Source organism: Canis aureus, chromosome 15 (genome assembly GCF_053574225.1).
Source record: "Canis aureus isolate CA01 chromosome 15, VMU_Caureus_v.1.0, whole genome shotgun sequence".
Classification (NCBI taxonomy): Eukaryota; Metazoa; Chordata; class Mammalia; order Carnivora; family Canidae; genus Canis; species Canis aureus.
In genome coordinates, this window is record NC_135625.1 from 13,195,929 (window position 1) to 13,216,809 (window position 20,881).

Below are 20,881 nucleotides of genomic sequence, written 5' to 3' on the forward strand. Positions count from 1 at the left end.
GTTTTTTTTTGTTTTGTTTTGTTTTGTTTTCTCAGTCAGGAGACGATAACGTCACACACGCTTCCTGGTTCGGGCAGGAATGATCTACTTACTGCAGGTTGCACTGCTGTGGTGGGAGATGGATGTGATTGAGAACTCTCCCCTCTGAACTGAGTCAGACACAACAGGATCCACGTGAAGGCAGTTGAAAACACTGATATGTTATTGATTTTCTGGAGTTGCAGATTTATTCCTGAAGGATGAGAGGGAGGTTTTTATCAAGCGTTCTCCACCAGACGGATAAAGGGGGTGTCATTTCTCAGTGCAGTTCTCGGAGCTGTCAGGAAGTGTTTCCTGAAGTTCTAAACGAGGCCAATCACTTCTTTAAACTAACTAAACTAGTGCCATCCCCGGGGAGTACACCTCTGTGTATGGATGGGGAAAAGTGCGGTGGCTTGCTTCCTTTCTATTTCCTACGGCCTGAACGACTATTTGATATAATAATTCAAGGTCGGCAGCAGATGAGCTGTTTGAATACAAACTGAGCAACCTAAAAATCAACTGCATTCCCTTACACAATTTAATAGAAGTTAAAAAAAAAAAAATATATATATATATATATATATATATATTTATATTCCCAACCTACGATTCTTAAGAGAATGGATGACTCTGTCAAAGAAATGTGATCATTGTGTGAGGTTGCAAGTGTGTGAGCAGGAGATAGAAATGTTGTCTTCATTCCTGACCTCTTTTTGCTACCCACCAGGCTGCTCTGCATTTTAGAGAGCACGTACATAGCAGGAACCACACTTAATGCTCGCTTATATCTATCCCTTAATGCCCAGCTTTTTATAGGTAAAATTGCCCTGGATCGTAATGCATCTTACAGGGCAAGCCATGAATCTTCCTGGGATTCATTTGTAATGGAAATAATACAGACCTAACCCTCTGCAAGAGAATCTGCCATGCAAAAACCCACACTTCAGAGAGGTACAGATTAGAGTAACTATTTCTGTCACTAAAAGATTTATCAGAGTGCTCAAGTGCTCCTAACAGTGCCATTGAATACGAAAAATTATTGGATACGCATTTATTTTTGGAGCACAGTTGCGATGTCACGTGTGATTAATACCTGTACTCCTTCTAAACGCTTTAGAAGAAGCTCGTCATCTGTAATAAAATGGAAATCATCTTTAATTTTTTGGTGGTGTATGGAACAAATACTCATTAGAGACAACTGAGACATAAGGAACAAGCAACAATAAATCTGTCCATTCACAATCTCACTCCCAAACATAACCTCTGTTAACCGCGGAGGTATATATGCCAGGGCTGTGCGGGCACGTGTCTACAAGTCTGTTCACCCAGACACACCCACCCGGTAAGTGGCTGGTTTTCCATCAAAACGAAGCCAGCCGTTATGTCTTGGACTAACATTTAAAAGATATATTTTTTTTAATGAATCTCCCTTTCCAAGACACTTTGCTATGTCCAGTTTGTGATTTATATGACTCCGATGGTTTGCAATGATCCTATTCCGAAAGTGTATCTGCAATATTTTAGAGAAGCTTTAGACATTAACAATTTTGTAATTTATTGACGTTCAAGGGATGCGATCCTCTAAACAGATATGCATGAGACACTGTGATGGTTCTTTGTAGTTTGCTAAACAGTCTGTAAGGAATCTCTCCTCGGCTCCTCAAAAGATGGTTTTACAGCTTAGATGTAGTTTTTCTGATCTGTCACATTAATGTGTTAGAAAAACTGAAGTGTGATAAAGGTTCTATATGAAATCATATACTGTAAGAGTGGCCAGTCCTGCCATCTGTCCGCCCAACGTGATCACTTGTCTTTTAGGGACAGCGTTCCTTCTGGAAGCTGACCATCTGGCCACAATGACCACAGACGTCAAGTTGACTCTAGCACAATCTTGCTGAACCTTGTCTCTCATACGGAGTCGATTGGGTCAGTGTGGATATTTCCATGAGACTGTCTCATCTGGAGCAGAAGAGGGTCAGGCTCTGTCACATAGAGAAGCTAGGGAGTAAGGCCTTCACACTTGTAGGTGGCCGCGTCACTCAGCTTGGAAGGTGGTGGAAGATAAAACCAGCTGCACAAAGCAGAGACTCCAAAAGGCCTTTTAGCGCTTCCTTCTGTCCTTTCCTGAGATCCAGCTCTCTCCTACCTGTCCTGCAGCTTGATTCTTCAACCTTCCTTCAGATTCTGTGAGCTCCTAGGTATTCCTTAGAGCCTAAACCTTTTTGGGTTGGGTTTTTATCACCTGCAGTTAAAGAAAACTGACCATTATCAAAAGGCACACACTTCCAGTTAGGAAATAAATGAGTCCTGTGGATGTAACGTATAGCACGGGGACCACGGTCTTTCACAGTGCTCTACCGCAGGGTTGCCAGTTGCAAAGAGAGTAGGTCTTAAAAGTTCTCACCACAAGAAAAAAACTAAAAAACAAAAAACAACAACAACAAAAAAAACTTAAAAAAAAAAAAAAACTAAAAATAATAAAAAAAAGAAAAACAAGAAAAAAATTTTGGTAAGTATATTTGGTGACACATGTAAACTAGAGTTACTGTGGTGATCATTTCTCAATATATACAAATATTGAATCGTTATGTTGTACAGGTGACACTGATTTAATGTTATGTGTCAATGATACCTCGATTTGAGTGAAAGAAGGAAAGAAGGAAGGAGGAGAGAAAGAGAAAAGACGAACTACTAAAAGTAATCTATGGGCAGAAAAGTAAACATGTTTCGTTTTTGAAATGGTAGAGTTTGAAATTTTTATTTTCCATTTCAGTAACCATGATGCTTTCACATGTAACTGGATAAATTTGGGAAATCTTTATGTCTTGCATTGGCTTTCCCTTCTGCACCTGAGGGCTTACATGATTTGGTTTGGTTTTATAGTTTGGTTTTCCTTTTCTTCTTTTATTTAATAATACACATCATTTAGTTGCAATTTTTTCCTTATTTTATTTTTTAAAGATTTTATTTATTTATTCATGAGAGACAGAGAGAGAGAGAGAGAGGCAGAGGGAGAATCAGGCTCCTTGTGGGGAGCCTTGCGGGACTCGATCCCGAGGCCCAGTATCACGCCCTGAGCTGAAGGCAGGTGCTCGACCGCTGAGCTACCTGACATCCCTTTTTCCCTTGTTTTAAAAGTAAAATATAATTCAACTATAAAACATTAAGATAGTTCCAAAAAGTCTAATGGCAAAAGTAAATACCACTTATAGTTACTACCACCAGAAGAAGGCACACTTAACAGTTTTTATAAATATCATAGATGGAAAATATCAATTGGGTATATAACATATATTCATACACAATTTATATTGTATATGCATGAATCATAAACTGACATTGTATATTATAATTTTTATATAAATGGGAATTTTAATTATGTTAGACTTTTTTTACATAGTATGCATATTGTATCGGTCAGTGTCAAAACATGTACATTATTATTTTGAATAGTATTCCACTATATCCTCATTTTTTAATCAATACTGTTTAGTATTTTCTGCCACTTTTCGCTCTAAAAAATAACTCTGAAGTTAAACATTCTTGAGCATGTATCCTTTACCATTTCTATATTTTCTTAGGATAAATTCCTAGATGTGTATTTGCTGGATCTTAGTTGGTGCTTTTTTATATCCTTTTTGAAGGTGTATAGAAATCGATCATGAGTGGAAAGCCCAGGAGTCTGCACCTGGTCGCCTAGTAGAGCGTGGTCTGTGCGTGGCCTGCCTTGGCTCTGATTGTGTGGCATTTATCCACACCTCTGAGCAAGGTTATAAAAGCCTGGAAACATGTTAGCATAAAATCCATGTGCAGCACTATTGTAGTTGTGGAAGGTTAGAGACCTTATCATAGCAGATTGACCTGGTGTGGTGTTCTCAGCTGATAACTGTGATTTTAATTGTTAAATTGATTTTAAATTATCTTCCTCATAGTTCCAACATCCGGCACATCTCTGGGCCTGGCTCTGTTGTCTGCTTTATCTCTTGAGTCCCTTTGTTGTTGTTGTTTTGAATTTTATTATTTTTTTATGTGTCATAATTTTTTGAACCCCAGATAGTCATGTTTAAAGGAACAGTAGAGGCTGAATTAAATAGTGTTTAACCTCAAAAACAGTAATGCCTCTATCAGGTCATTAGTGGGGGGATTTAGTGGTCGAGCTTGGTTCGGATTTTGTTTTGCTGTAGTTGACTTCAGGGCACCCGTGACATCAAAAACTTCAGCCGGTCCTCCTGCCTTATGCCTCAGGTGTGGCCTGGTGTGGCTGGGCTGGTCCTCTCAGCTGTTATTCAGGGAGCAGGTTGACAATGGGGAAATGGTTCTTCTAGGCCAGCCTTCCTCTTAGGCCCTGTGCACATGGGCCTGAGGGCTGCGCTTTTCTCAGAGCTACTGACCCTCTCTTTCTCAAGACAGTCAAACTTCCTTCCATGGTTGGGTGGTCTCCCCTTTTTAGGGGGAGCATTCCCTTCCCCTTCCTCAGGGGGACAGCTGTCTCCACGTGTCACTGCACGATTCTGTGACAAAGCTGATTCGCTGCTTCCCCGCTAACTACAGATGGACCTTGCTCTGCTCAACCTCAGCAGCAGCGCATCTGGCCTGAGCCAGGGGCAAAGACTTCCTGCCCTCCCCGGTGGCAGCCTGTGCCTGTCGCTGCACGGTGCAAGACTTCCTGTGTGTGCAGGAGGTTTCCTCTTATTCCTTCGGGCACAGAGGGCTTTTTGTTTGTACCTCTCCCTCGGCTACAGACAGGTGCCATGCCACCAAGGGTGGCTCTTTCGGTCCCCTACCAGGACGCAGCTGATGTACACTCGTGGAAAAGAGCTTTTACCTGTGGGCCCATGCTCTACTCGAGTCTGGGACTCCGGGAAGTGTAGACCATTACACCAACCACGCTTGGTATTTAGAAGTTTGTGGAAAATTGTAGCTGCTTCCTTCCTACCTGTTTCCCTGGTAGCCATCTCTTCTGCCTTTATTGTGCCACAGGCCAAATAATTTGTGTGTCTGTCTGTCTGTCCACACGGAGGGGCTGGTTACTCTTTGGAATTTAGCTCACCCGGCTTCCTGCAACCTCAGGTCTCTCATGGGCTCGAGAGAATTTATGATTTTTGTAAATAATAAGACTTTTCTCTCCATGTTAGGACAGGAGCTCTAGCTTTTGCTTTTAGCTTTTGTACCCTAAGTAGATGCAGAACTCACTGTTTCTTTTTTAACATGATTAAGTCCGTATTGTTTTATAACTTTTTTCTTTGAATTCCTAGTATAAGCTTTACAATAATTCCTTCCATTCAGCTATTTTACACTCATTATTAACCTTAGGTCACTTTGGTCCACTTGATAATTCTCATAAGCAATTGCCTTGTTAGCAGTGTATAGGTAGTTGTCACTAAGTTGAACCTGTGACCACACCGTGGTTTTATGCCATTGATGTTTGCTTACGACGTTCCAATCATTGTGATAGTGATGACCCGGAAGCATGTGGCTGATGTTTAGTATCAGGTCTTATTTATTGTTTGTTTTAGGAAGTTCTTTCTAACTAGGGGAATTTTCTTAATATCACTTCAATTGTTAGTTTGAACATCATTTTTATATTAGAATTTTGGTTGCAAGTGACAGAAGCCCAACTCAAGTGAGATCGAGTAATTATTTCTTAGAAAAATATGAGTATCTTACCTGAAGATAATGTAGCTGGTGTCCAGCAGAATTGGAAGCAAAGACTAAATGCTTTGAGGACTCTGCATTCTTTCTCTCCCTGAAATCCGCTGCACTCTTCCCTTCTGCAGACAGGCCTCCCTTGGCTTCTCTGCTGCCCATGCTGGCTGACATTCCCATGGACAGTTCCCATGTTAGATCTCCTAGTACCATTGGGAAAGTGATTTCTCTGCATCCCAGATCCATAAACTCATCAGGACTCATCAGGAGAATGCTGATGAATCCAGGTACTGGATACTGATGGATCTGGCTTGACTCAGGTGTCCATTTCTGACTCAACCATGTCAAGGCATGGCCTAAGGCCCTCTGTTGGCAGGCTGTCATGGTCTACAGAGTAAATGATCTTAGGTAACCAGTTGGGTTGGGGGCTGAAGGGGCCTGTGAGGGTCAAGAGTTAGAAATAAGGATCTAATAAAATTTTCTTAAACTAGGTTGATTATAATGAGGACTCTTGGAAAGTAAATCTAACTCTAGAATGTAAATGTGATATGAGCCTGTGTCCTGAGCTGTAAAGATCCGTATGGCAGTTGTTATAACGGTACAGTTGTTATGGTGCCTAAAAGTGTTCATGACACTGGTGGGCACTTAATATTTTCTTAGCTTAATATAAAGGGTACTTAACAATAAACACAACATTTCTTGGGGCTCAGTGATCACCACATTTTGCTACTTAATAAAAATAAATAAGAATAAACTAAAAATGGTTATTTTTATGCATATTGTTTTCTAAATTGAATAGATTTAATAAGACCCCCCCCAAAAGCATACTTAATTTGATTCAGGGTTCTCATTGGGGCTACTCCTGCATTTCGTTTGGGTCTTAACCTTTGAGATTTTTTATGTGGTTGCAGTTTCATTATAGAAAGTGATTTAGAATCCACTTTATGAGCCATGCAGCTGAAAAGATTTTAGATATGACGGCTTCTGGGCATGACAGTTGTACACCTTTCACTGGGGTTGAACCTCCCTAAGCTAAATTATGGAGTACTTACAGGCACACATTTTTCCTGTCAAGAACTATGGGGCATGGAAAATGCATTTATGATTGATAGTAGGGCATACAGAGTTTAAAACCCACATTTTTAAAGTTAGACTGGTTAACCTTGTACAATACTATAACATGGTGCTTTGGAATTAGAAGCACAGTGCAGTAACATTTGCTGCCAAAAGAGCCATATTTATTAACTCAACAAAGCTAGAAGGAGATGGATTTGAAAAGCGGAACACAGTATTTCATCTTGAGAATCATTTTTGATCTTCATCATCAGAGGTCTCACAAAATCACTTTCTCTCTCTCTTTTTCTTTTTTTTTTTTGTTTTTACTGGACATGCTAATCAATCCTATAAAAACTGAAAGGTTATAAATTTTTCATCACTGCTTTGTGGCTTTCAAGCTAACCGTAAATATTTATAAATCCCCTCTTCCCAATACATATAAAGGTAAAAAAAAAAAAACTAAACGAAAAGAATTGAAAACAATAGCATTTTGACTTTTTCTCTTCTCTTTTGATACATGAGATTTTGAAAAAAAAAATTGTTTCATTGTGTATCGCAGAGCAAAGGGGAAGAAGAGACTGTCTTAAACTGTAGAGATCATTTTGGAGTAGGTAAACACTTCCCATCCATTGTGGCTAGAGATACAGAATTTGAATGTTAGTGGCTTTGTAGAATTTATATATATAAAAAAAGAACAAAAAACAAAACTGTAGGCAATTTAAATTTAGACTCATCCCATCCAAAGCCTTTGAATCTGAGAGAAAGCTGAAACACTAGACTGTTCCATGAATAAAAGTACTTCATCTGACAAGAAAAGAAGAACAGGGTATGTTTTCTTGAGCTTATTGTCGGGCCCTATTATTTCTCTGGGAATTTATTTTATTTGTGGTTTGAAAAACTTATTGTCACATCTTCTAGTTTTATAAGGATACAAAACCATAACAGAAAAAGATACCATGTTGGCTACATTTTCTGCCCTCTGAAAGTGCCTATCTTGACTAACATTTGCTTGCTTATAATCCAAAAAGTGAAATGAAGGAACGAAAATTAGATGCACGATATACTTTCTGCCACTCAAAACTGGGTTTGATGTTGTTTCAGGATTCATTTTGGGATGAAAGGCTCCATCATGATTAATCCACTTGAAAACAAAAATAAAAATGGAGTTTCTCCTGTTTTGGAAATACAGCTCACCAAAGATCTGATTTGTTTCTTTGACTCATCGGTAGAATTCAGGTAAAAAATAAGATGATAAGATAAGATAAGATAAGATAAGATAAGATAAAATAATAAAAATAAAAAAATAAAATAAAATAAAATAAAATAAAATAAAATAAAATAAAATAAAATAAAATAAAATAAAATAAAATAGTTCTGCAGCTGAAAAGCTATAGAGGTGGATCTCCAGTTTGGTTTGAAATGTGGAGAGAGAGAGAGAGATGTTTTAAAAATGATTTCTAACTGATAAAACCTCATTTTGAGGGAGCCTTCAGATAATCTAGTTTGTTAGGGTCTTCATTGTTAAGCTATATAATTCAAACCCTGATTAACAGAAAGTGTTTCTATCAAATCTCATTTTAAATGACACTTTGTGAAATTATAACTAGACTGATGATTAATGTGTTTTATATTCCTTGCTACAGAAACTCAGCAGAAAGCCAACAGAGAGTAAGAATGATGGAAGAATTAGATGTATGTTCACCTAAATTTAGTTTCTCCAGAGCCGAAAGTGAAGTGAAAAAGCAGAAAGGACGGATGTTGTGTGATGTGTTAATGGACCAGAGGGTGTTGCCTGGGGTAGGGAACATCATCAAAAACGAAGCTCTCTTCGACAGTGGTCTCCACCCAGCTGTTAAAGTAGGTTATAAGTGTTTTTTTTTAAATGACCTCTCTATTTTTAGATACCTTTGAGGGACCAACGGGGAAAACTTAGGTCTGTGTTGGAAACATTCTCCCCAAATGGAGATTTCCAGGGTCTTTGTGTTAACTTCTCAACGGGGCCAACACTGACCTCTGCATTTAAAATCTCCTCCTCTCACGTCATGTCCTCCATCTCCCATGACTGGCTTTGCTGTATATTTTCCCTATACCGAGGATCACCTTCCAACATGACCTAATCTTTACTGGTTATATTCATTATTTAAAATCTATCTCCTCCTGCTCCAATGCAGTCTCTTAGGAGCACGGTGTTTGTTTTGTTCACCGAAGTTTCCAAGCATCCAGAGTGTGGTATCTAACCCATGGAAGGCATAAAAGAAATATTTTTTTGATGTACAGATGGAAGTAAGCTCAGAAATTGCTTTTTGTACCTGGCATATTAACTTCACACTCAATACACACTCACGTATTCCTATTTATAGCTCCTTGGACAGCAAATGCTGTTTTGGGGGAATAAGCATGGAAGTTGGATGGCAGGGACTGGGAAATAAGTGACTAGTAGGGAACTGGAAACAATGTGGAATACTTGTAAAACAGCTTTACTGGAATAAAGGGAAAACAGAGGCTATTGGGGGGTGTCAGGATAAGGACTCAGTATTGTTTTTTCCCTTGTCCCTCAACTGGAGAGACATAAACTTACTTATATAAGAAAAAAAATAATAGAGAGAGAGGTTAAAATTGTAGGAAAGAGGATGGTGATTAATAGGGCAAAGTTGTAAGAATGTCTGAGAGGTTAGGACCCAAAGCCAGGTAGAAGGCCACGTGTATTTCAGTTCCTAAGGAAGGAATCTACTGTAAGGCTTTTAGCTATATCCTACTAGTCTCTTTAAACTAAATCATTTTTTACATGAGTCCAAAGATACCTTTTGATTTTGTGTAATTATTTCCTAGATAGTTTTTGTTAAACCCAATCAGTAAGAAATAAGTTTTAAAAGAGACCCATTCATGATTTTCCTGGATGAGGTTCTGCTTTTTTGACCCTTGGAACAAGATGGTTACATTTCTGTAACGGAGTGATGACACAGAATTTTAATAAGAAAAAACTTTTTAAAACCACCTAGACCTCTATGGGAAATGTGTTGGGGAATAAAGAACCCAGAGTATTGTTACTCTCTGTGATAAACTGCGAATTTATTTTCTATCTGTATATCCAGCAGGCCTTTCATCTAGAAGATCATTTGCCCTAATGTCTGGGAGTTTAGAAATTAAGGACAGTTCTCAAGTTTAGCTATTAGCTCCTTAGAAGTCCATGCACAATTATTGAAAAAGTATAGTTTAACATCTCAGGGTATGACTGAATAGAGTATATAAGATATGGTAAGAAATAACTCCATTTCAGAAGTGCTTATGTTTTAAATTTTAAATAAAAATATATGTAATATTTTCATAATGATTATGGTGATTAGATGACTTCAGGTTTCATAGTCCCTCATAACTTAGTTTCTGCTGTATGTAGATGCCTGTGTACATTCATGTACATAAATAAGGCTAAGTCATCAGACAGGAGTTTTTCTGGCATCACCATTGGAACCACTTGCCAAATGATAATTAATTCTACAAGGGTGACACTGAGATTTATGCCAGGCTCTGCCACAAAAAAATTCTTCAGTAAGGGCTATGTCTGAGTTCTTCCAGGTGTTAACAAGTACACTGATATTAATGTGTGTATATAAATTTATATCTTTTTAAAGCTCGATGGTGACCTTGAAAGTCATCCATTCTGTGCCGATTTTTCCCTCTCTTCCTTTTTTTTTTTTTTTTGCTTTTTCCTTTTTTCTTTTTTTCTCAAATCCAGCAAGACTTTTCAAGGTGGTCAATCCCACAATGCTGGAACTTTGAAGATGTCTGATACAGAAGAGATACTCATTTAGAATTACTCGTATTTAGAATTAAAATTTATAAACAAGAATGGTATATATATATATTTTTATCTGTAGTGATGTCACTTAAAACCACTGCTAATGACATTAAATAGATGTGTGAGAAATTGAGTTCTAGAAGATATGCATATATTTTCAATCAGTGTAGTTTTAGAGCGGGCAACTGGCATTTTCTTTTTGCAGTAACAAATTATGAAACTGTCCTCGTTTTTCTGTTTTCAGGTTTGTCAGTTGACAGATGAACAGACTCATTACCTTGTGAAGATGATACGTGACTTCAGCATTCTTTTTTACAGGGTAAGAGCAAAAATGTTTCTTATGTCATATGTCAACTGTCTCCCTTTGGATGGGGCCAACAATGTCAAGGCTCTTTGTACCATCTAGTGGTCAGTGTGTAGAGATGCAGTAAGGGAGGAGGACATGTGGGTGTAATTCACGGCTAGAGATTTAGTCACCGTTCCGTCCAAACTTATGACAGTAATTATATTAAATTATCCTTATACTAAGTTGGATATAACAGTTGCATTAGCATGGTATTTAGATTCTTGTTCTATTTTTGGGCATAGGAAAGTAAAATGTAGGAACTCCATAGAGAGACTCAACCCTTTGGAAAAAACGGGCCTCAACTCAGATTTTGCTGCTTGTTATCTGTGTGGTTTAGATTATTTAGATAATTCAGGCTCAGTTTCTTCATCTGTAAAATGAGATAATGAGATTTATCTACCACAAAGACTTTTGAGAATGAAGTGTAAGTACTTACCTACCTGTAAATTTTGCAAGTTGTATATATGCATAGACATCAGCATACAGAGTTCCAAAAATACGTTTTCTCTTTTAAACAAAGTATCATAAATAATGCCTGTTTTTTTTCTACACAGTCTGTTTTCTGTATTCAACATTTTTATTTTTACTGTGTTCAGAAAGGCAGGTATGATAGGAGTCTTCATTTATTGGCCTAGAGTGTTAACGAACCTCTTGCTTTACGTGTCTGCCTTGAATATTATGGCTATTTTAATATTCTATATGTTTACTCACTCTTCTAGGGAAAGGTGATTATAAACCACTACTCATTTTTGGCCCAGATTAAGTGTTGGGTATTTTAATACTTTGCTTAAATCAATAGAAGTTGTTTGTGTAATTTTCAACTTATATATGGCAAGTCATATTTCTGGGCCTTGAGATTTTTACAGTACTGACATAAACCCAAAACATTGTCCTTTTAGAAGCTTTAAATATATATGAGTAGAATAAAACTGTGACAGAGAATATCAAAATGTCCTTTGAATTAGAATGTATACCAAATAGAATATGTTCTTTGCTAGGAAGCCATTTGAATTTTTATTTTCTTTGTTAGCAAATTTGTGAGATTAAAAATGGAAAAAGCATCTTTTGTCAGGTCAACAAAAAAGAGGATCTCAAGTTTTTCACTCTAGAAATAATTTTTTTGGTTTTGGCTGTTGAAAGAAAGTGAGCAGCTTTCATGTTCTAAAAATAACCAGATTTCAAGCTAATCTAGTCTTTTTCTTATAACCACATAATTATATTTAATTTTAAAAAAACCTTAAAAGCATGAAGGACATTTTATATTGTAGAACATCTCATTTAGATAAAAAAATAATGCTATGCAAAGAACAAGTTTGAATACTAGTAAGTTATAAAATAATGACTTAATTGTTTCACATAAATCTTGTGTGACACATATTGCTGAATCTAGTCAATACCTTTTTCTCAGATGAAAAGATTATATGGACATATGTCATATGTCCAAACATGTAAATTTCAACAAATTATTTTCAGAAATGACTTTCAGGAATGTATCTTTGGCTCCAAAGCAACACTGTCTGATAGATAATATTATAATGTTTGTTTATTTTTAGTGCCGTAAAACGGGATCTGTTATCTCGAAACACTATAAGGTTTATAAGCGTCCTAACTGTTGTCAGTGCTGTTGCAAAATAACTGTGTGTCGCCTAGGAGAGAATAACAGGATGACATATTTCTGTCCTCAATGTCAAAAAGAAAATCCTCAACAAGTTGACATTTGGTGAGTTATCTAATTTAAATGGAAACGATTTGCCCTAGTTCGCTAACTCAAAGGCTATTAATAAAAACATAATTCAAAGGTAGTTAAGCCCTTGGAAGGAAATAGTAAATAACCTCATCCAAAAACCAGGATAAACTGAAGATGACAGATGGACCACTTCTGGATTCAGTAGAAAATCTCCAGCTCAGATGTTAATATCCAGCATTTCATTTTAATCTCATTTGTAAAGTGATTCGTGAGAGGTGCACGTACGTCAGTAGTTGGAAAATGCAATTATCTTCAGAAGTTTTTGCTTCATTTAGAAATAATCTTATAAAACATAAGCAAGATCTCTTTACAGAATTCATGTCTTTTGGGGGGAAATAGTTGACTGCTTACTACACATGTCTATGGTGATTCTTCCAGCTGCTGAGTAAGTCTGTTCCAATTACATCTTCCAGAACTAGGGAAATAACCACAGGAAAGGTTCAGGGACCTCCTAAGATGGATCTGAGCTGTAACTCCATTGATCACCTGACCTCCATAAGGCCCTGCTCTGAATGGTGGAACACTGATGTTTTGAGTTTCTTGGAATTAGTATCTGTTTAGAGCCAGTGTCTAACAGGTCTTATTACTTCCTTTTCCCCGACGCAGTTACCCTGATAAAAGGCCTTACATCCCTTTGGGAAAGGCCAGGACAAATATGAATAATATAAAGGAATATGTGATTATAAGGCAAAATAACCAGTGCAGACAGTGAAGCCTATTAATCCCTGCTACAGGAGTTCAGGGATGTTAGAAGATTATATATACATACAAAGCTGGAAAGATCTAGAAAAAGTGTGATTTGAAGTTTACTTTAAAAAAGATAGTTAGAATTTTGGCTAAATAAATGAGAAAACAAATATTATTGAATTGGAAAGACAGAGCATGGCCACAAACCCTAACCATTCATAAGCATGGCATGTTTAGGAGAGATGTTGGTAACACCGGCCAAGCCACAGAAAGGCTTCGAGTTGTTGGATCGTAAAAGCTAGTTTTATAGGTAGAATGGAATCAAATAGTAAGAATCATTAGTCATTCTGGGAATGGTTGATGTCCTGCCGAAATCAGTAGGACTTTTCAGTGGGTGGGACATGGTGAGATTAAACCTCCTAGTGAGGTTTACTGGGCGTGAGGTCAAGACCCTGGAAATGGAAAACAAAATAGGGACTTCAGTTAAAAACTTTAAAAAGTCAACAACAATTGTGACAGATGTGGTATGTAGAATAATGCAGAAAGTTTCAGACTAAATAATAGAAATTTTCACCATATGGGTCTGGGAAAGTTGAGGTCGAGTGGAACGGATGAACTTCATATATGTGAAGCAACAGTGGACTGCCTGAAGAGATGCCACATTACAGGTGGCAGGTGAAGGCTTGATGGTTGTTGAAGTGACATATTGAAAAGAGGTCAGTTCACAGGGAAAGTGGAGAGGGAGGAACCAAGGTCTGAGCTTCGGGGAATACCCGGAGTAGGAGGGAAAGAGTGAGCCAAGAAAACACAGTGATGTGGTTGGGAACAGGTGGCCAAGCAGGGCAGGATGGTGCCATGGATCCTGGGGTAGAGGCTGGGGGTGATGGATTGGAGGTGGTCTGCGGAGAGGCCCCCACCCCACCTTCCCCAATGTGTCTGTGGCTTTCTTTCTGTGCTCCTGGCCCTTGTGATTTCCTTTTCATCTCTCCTTCTCTTGCTCTTAGCTCCTTTTCTCTGAATCTCTTTCAGCCTCTTCTTTACCTCACTGTACTGCCATGGGGATCTGAGATATATTTACATAATATATTTATGGCACAGATTTGTGGCTTTCTGATTTTTAAGATTATAAGTGTACATTTCTCTGACCAAATGGGTATAACACGTTACCTGGCAGACAGAGGACATTCGATAAATCTTTGTCTAGTGAATAAATTATTAATATCCTATACTTTTTTCTATGAATTGATAGCTTTTGAGGTTTAAAAAAAAAGTATTTTTCCAAGTCATCAAAGAAATATGTTATTTACCATATAATTAAGGTAATTGTCAATTCCAAAGGTTTTTTGAAACTAGGCTTTAAAAGCTCAGGGGTTCCCTGCAAGCGGTGTGGGACACCTGTGAGCTAGAGGAGTCCTTACTGCACTGGGAATATTCTGAGCCCTTCAATCCCTCCTCCCTCCTGAGCTACTCCTGATTGATTTATTTATTTATTTATTTATTTATTTATTTATTTATTTATTTATTTTATTTATTTATTTTTTATTTTTTTTATTTTTTATTTTTTTTTTTTAAAGATTTTATTTATTGATTCATGAGAGACACAGAAGGAGAAGAGGCAGAGACACAGGCAGAGGGAGAAGCAGGCTCCATCCATGCAGGGAGCCCGACGTGGGACTCGATCCCAGGTCTCCAGGATCACACCCTGGCTGAAGGTGGCACTAAGCCACTGAGCCACCAGGGCTCCCCTTTATTTATTTTTTAAAGATTTATTTATTTATTCATGATAGACACATAGAGAGAGAGGTGGAGACACAGGCAGAGGGAGAAGCAGGCTCCATGCAGGGAGCCCGATGTGGGATTCGATCCCGGGACTCCAGAATCGCGCCCTGGGCCAAAGGCAGGCGCTAAACTGCTGAGCCACCCGGGGATCCCCTACTCCTGATTTATATATTGGAATTCGGTTCAGCCTACGATGCCATTTGGAAAAGCAACTATACGTTGGAAAATAAACGTGTACAGAAAACATTTGAATACCGATAGTATTTACCCTATTCTTAGAGATTTCCACAATGAAGTAGATTCCGTTCACTTTCTCCGTGAGTTTTTGAACATTTTTTATATTGACTACATTTTCTTATTGGAAGTTACAGTCTTTTCAAATTAAATCGAAGCAGTACGAAAAGCCCAGCAGCATTGATTGATCTAAATCCCCATGTTCCTTCAATTGTGCAAAGTTTACTGAGCTTCTTCATGAAGTCCTCCCCAAATTTTGCAGTCTTTACTGATCACACCACACTTCCGATAATGTACCCTCGTTGGCTCTATATACGAACCAGCATAATTTATACAGGTGCGTATTTTTCCCTCGAGGGGAAGCTGTGCTATCATTTCTTTTTCTGTACCAGTCCATATATTATACATTCCTAAAAATTCCTTTGTTACTGTTTTGTTGTTGTTGTTAGTGTCTGCTCTGTGTCAGCTACTGGGAATACAAAGACAAAATGAAATCCCTTCAGAGGTGGGGAGGAAATGAGGAGATGGATCATTAAAACCCCACTAGGTTTGGCAGCGGGCACCGTTGTTCTAGCAGCAATGGAAGTTGAGAGGAGGAAACCCTTAGATCTGCGTGGGAAGAACTAGGAAGGCTTTCTGAGGAAGGTGGCCTTTGAGATCAGTGTGGAAGGACATAGAGATTGATCGAAGATGAGGCAGGAGCGTGCATTAGGAGAGCCCCACCAAGGGGAGGGCATCTTGTTCCTGTAAGACGACGTGTTCAGGTCTCTGAGAACCGTCTAGTTTGGGAAATTATTAAGGATTGGTTGCGAGTGGATGGGAAGTCACTGGTGTTGGCAGGCCCATTCTTCAGGCAGGTCTGAGCTAGTGGAGTGTGTCGAGGGGGATGGAGTGACTGTAGAGCCCTTGGGAGCTCTTGGGAGACAGGAATGAGGAAACCCTTGACAGGACAGCCTTGTTCTGGCAAGAGACTTGGATTACACCGATGTCATGTTGAAAAATGTAATTTAAAAGGGTTTCCTTGGAGTACAGTGAAAGACACCCAGCTCCCATGATCTCAAGCCAAAGTGGGAATGTGCGGGTCATGCAGCCCAAAGGAGTATTGGTGTAATTCACAGGATTATTATGAAAAAGCTGCCAGACCTTGAGTCTCAAGACCTGGAGCCCAGGAAGGTGACCTTGCCTGGGTTCTCCGCAGCTGGAACACGTAGGCAGATCTGAGCTGCTTCCCGCCCAAGCCCCATGACAGTGAATTCCTTCTGGTTTCAGCAGAAGAAACACATTCTGGAGGCTTCCGGAATGTCATGGTGCTCCGGGGGTCAGGGCTCAGATGAGACTGAAATAGCCCAAGTAGCAGCTGGGCAGCAGCCAGGTCGTTCGTTTTACTCAAACCTTCTTTAAATGCTTTCTTTGGTGCCCCTTTCTTTTTGTTTTATTAACAGTTATGTTGCTGCCTGTAAACAATTCTTTCTGTTTTGTGTAGACAGAGAGAAATCCACCGCTTCCCATGGTGGCAACTGGTCTCCACTGAGAAGTGGTTCCTTAGAGACACTGTCATCGTCCACCTGTGTTTTAGGCCCTTGGCTGCTGAGAGCAGAGCCGCACCCCCTTGCCCACCGTGGGATCATCTGAGGCGATGGTCCACCGTGGTGGTGGTAGCCGCGTCAAGAGAGGCGAGGAAAGTCCAGGAGACAGCCTTGAGGTTCCCTTTTTTTTTTTTTTAAAGATTTTATTTATTTATTCATGAGAGACAGAGAAAGAGAGAGGCAGAGACGCAGGCAGAGGGAGAAGCAGGCTCCATGCGGGGAGCCCGACGTGGGACTCGATCCTGGGTCTCCAGAATCAGGCCCTGGGCCCAAGGCAGCACCCAACCGCCGAGCCACCCCGGCTGCCCGCCTTGGGGTTCCCTTGACTTAGCTGAGCGGAAGACGGAAGTGAGCCCGTGGAAGAGCAGTGGGAAGCATGTGACAGAGCGACATCCAGGGAGTTAGAGCAGGCGGGCTCGAGGGGTGCCTGCCCCGGCCGGCGCACAGCTCACTCACTCAACTTGTGTTTGTGATGTATTCATGGAAGTCTACGTTCTGGTGGGAGGAGGTCTTGACAACATAGCTGTGTGTGTGTCCCCGTGCGGATGAGGTGCCCGGTGACGATGTGTCTGTCACGCTCTGAGGACGCATCCCCCTCTGTGACGGGACACACAGGGCCGAGGCAGTTCATCTTCGATGGTTTGCGTGGATAAAGCCTCTGAGACTTGAAAAGGTGGAGGTGGAGGTGCCTGGAGAAGCATGAAGAAGTCTGTTTTATGGGGAGCAAGAGGGCAAGTGTGGTGGTGAGTGGAGGGCCTGCTTGGTGGGGCAGGGCCTGCTCGGCCCTGATGGGAGGTTCTGGGGTTTATTCCAAGTGTGAAGGGGGTGCCTCTGGGGGGTTTGGCCGGGAGAGAAGAAACGGAGACCTATATTGAAAGGTCGCTCTGGGTAGTGGGGGTGGTGTTGCCTTTAAGGTAGCTGGAAGGTGCTGGAAGGTGGTGAGCAGAGGGGTGCCACACACTGACTTGGGCTTTAGGAGGATCCTGAGGCAGCGGGTGGGGAGGTGGCTGTAGTGTGAGCAGGGTGAGGGGGTGACCTCGGGCGCCCTCAACAGTACTGCCTGTGGCCATGGTGGCAACTTGTCGGGGGAGGAGAGGGGAAATGACTGAATATAGGATACCTCCAGGAGTTGAGGTAGGGTTGAGCGCTGGAACCTATACAATGTAGGGAACCTTTTTAAAAAAAAAAAAAAAATTAAAGCATGAATGCTGCATTTGGCCCTCCAGGACTATTCAGAACAAGCAACGACAAATGGTCATTTATAAGCAGGGAGACGTGGGGCGGGGAGGGACCCCTCGGGCCCTGTCGCGTCCTCACAGCGCAGGCCCGGCTCCTGACCCGCCCGGGTCGCCCGCCAGCCTCCCAGGTGGCCGTCGCTGGTGGCCCAGGCTCGCTTCCCGGGAGCTTTGCTCCAGCACCGCCTCCTGCCCGGGAGGAGGCCCCGCGAGCGGGCTCTGGGGGGTTGTTTTGTGTATTTGTTCCCGAGACACCGAGAGACAGAGGCACAGGCGGAGGGAGAGCAGGCGCCCTGCGGGCCTCGGTCCCGGGACCCCGGGGTCAGCCCTGAGCCCAGGCCGCGCTCCCCGGCGGGGCCCCGGGCCCAGAGCAGTGCCTCGCGGGAGGTCGGTGGGGCGCAGCCTCGGGGGGCCCAGCTCCGCGGGGGGCGGGCGGGACGGCCAGGCGGGCGCGTGTCCCCGTGTCCCCCCTGATGCTCCGGCGGGGCCTGGCGACGGCGCTGCGGGAACCCGCGCCTGGAAGCAGCAGCCCGCCCTCGGCCCCCGCGCCCCGCTGCCGACCCTCTGCGCCCGGCTGTCGTGCCCCCTGCGACCCGCTGCCGTCCCCCCTGCGCCCGGCTGTCGTGCCCCCTGCGTCCCACTGCCGTCCCCCCTGCCCCGCTGCCGTCCCCCCTGCGCCCGGCTGTCGTGCCCCCTGCGTCCCACTGCAGTCCCCCCTGCCCCGCTGCCGTCCCCCTGTGCCCCGCTCCTGTTCCCCCTGCACCCCGCTGCCGTCCCCCCTGCGCCCCGCTCCTGTCCCTCCTCCGCCCTGCTCCCAACCCCCCCTGCACCTGGCTCCTGTCCCTCCTCCGCCCCGTCGCTGTCCCCCCTGTGCCCCGCTGCCGTCCCCCTGCACCCCGCTGCCGTCCCCCTGCACCCCGCTGCCGTCCCCCCTGTGCCCCACTGCCGTCCCCTCTGCGCCCAGCTCCCGTCCCCCCTCCGCCCGCTGCCATCCCCCCTGCGCCCGCTGCCATCCCCCCTGCGCCCCGCTGCCATCGCCGCTCCGCCCCGCTGCAGTCCCTCCTCTGCCCCACTGTCGTCCCCCCTGAGCCCCGCTGCCGTCCCCCTGCGCCCCCCCTGTGCCCGGCTGCCATCTCCCCTGCGCCCGCTGCCGTCGCCCCTCCGCCCCGCACCCGTCCCCCCTCCGCCCACTGCCGTCCCCCCGCGCCCCGCTCCTGTTCCCCCCTCCACCCGGTCCCATCCCCCCTGCGCCCGCTGCCGTCGCCCCTCCGCCCAGTCCCGTCGCCCCTCCGCCCACTGTCCCCAGCATGGTGCGCGGGTGACGCGGGTGCCCAGCAGCCTGGGGCAGGGGCAGAGCGCGGCGGACCTGCTCGGGCCCCTCCCCCAGGGCACCCGGCCTGCGCGCAGCAGGTGCAGCGGAGGAGCCCCGGGCCGCCTGGGCTGGCAGGGCCTGGGCCCCGGGCACCCTGCAGGTGCAGCTCCCGCTCCGCGCGCTCGGGCCGCAGGGGACACGCGGGGCCCCTGGCTTCAGGGTGCGCTCACCCCCGGGCGGAGCCTGCCGCCTTTCGGGCCTGGACGCGCGGCGACGGGCGCGAAGCGCTGTGAAGGGCGACTCGTAGGTGTGGGGCGTGCGGGGGGTGGGGGTGGAGGGGGGCGCGACCCTTCCGGGCAGCGGGCGCGGCCCCTCCTGGACGCCAGGACTCCGCGCTCCCTCCCGGGCCCAGGGGCACCCGCGGCCTTCGTGGCTTCTGTGGCTGCAGCCTCTGCCTCTGCGGTCTCAGCGCCTTCTCTTGCGTGGGTGTCGTCTCCCTCCGCCTCTGTCCTACCAGGACACCGGCCTTTGGGTTCAGGGACCACCCAGAGGATCCAGGATAATCTCCCCACGTCGAGGTTTTTAATTACGGCTGCAAAGGTCCTCTTTCTTTATAAAACAATGTTTACGGGTCCCCGGCATTATGACTCGCTAGATTTGGAAGACGCTTAGTCTGCTACAAACATATTAAATTTCAAATTCCTGTTGCACATCCAAGTGGAGACTGGAAAGAATTTCTCAGTAGGTGATTAAGAAGTGGGACAGTAAGGGGCGGAAATGCTTCCAGACCATCAACATACATGCTTGTGGTCACTGAAATCCGCAGAAGGTGAAAATGGTGAAAAATCGAAGCGTGTAGAAAGTCTGAAGATTCTTTAAATTGTGTTTATTTAATTATGAGTAAATGCATCTTGCTGCCTTTCAGAGCAAGTTGGTCGGAGGGCAGGAGTTAGGTCAAGGACGCAGATTCTATGGAAGGTCTGGGGTTCCATAGGGATGAGAAGCACTGAAGAGCGTTAAAAGTCAGTAAAGATAGAAGAACCATAATGAGATGCGTCAGGCTTCCAGATTGTCTTGTGCTATTTGTTATCTCACCAGACAAGCCTGAATTTAACAACTGGCGTGACTCTACCTGAGGAGCAAATTGTCAGGGGAGACCGGGTACCTCTGCAGGTCAGAGAACTCGTGCTCTCAAATAGGAGGGCCCATCGCCTTTACCCAAAGAGCTTTTCTCAGTACGAGTGTTCGGAATCCTGAAAGGAATCCGTGTCATGGCCAGGTTGCTTGCCCATGTGACCGGCTTTGTAGAACTCTGTATTTAAGACTAGGACTTTAGGGGATCCCTGGGTGGCTCAGCAGTTTAGTGCCTACCTTCTGCCCAGGGTATGATGCTGGAGACCCGGGATCAGTCCTGCGTCAGGCTTCCTGCATGGAGC

At 43.5% G+C, this 20,881-nt stretch overlaps 1 protein-coding gene across 22 annotated transcripts in view; it reads left to right on the forward strand.

Annotated features, from left to right (window-relative positions):
- The window catches only part of NEIL3 (nei like DNA glycosylase 3), an 85,502-nt gene that overhangs the window by 51,496 nt on the left and 13,125 nt on the right, over nt 1-20,881 (forward strand). For all 22 annotated transcript variants that reach the window (XM_077848628.1, XM_077848626.1, XM_077848614.1 and 19 more), the window contains 4 exons: nt 7,825-7,959; nt 8,367-8,580; nt 10,764-10,838; nt 12,419-12,585. In XM_077848628.1, the coding sequence (XP_077704754.1) occupies nt 7,825-7,959; nt 8,367-8,580; nt 10,764-10,838; nt 12,419-12,585 (591 nt within the window). The remainder of the gene's footprint in view (nt 1-7,824; nt 7,960-8,366; nt 8,581-10,763; nt 10,839-12,418; nt 12,586-20,881) is intronic.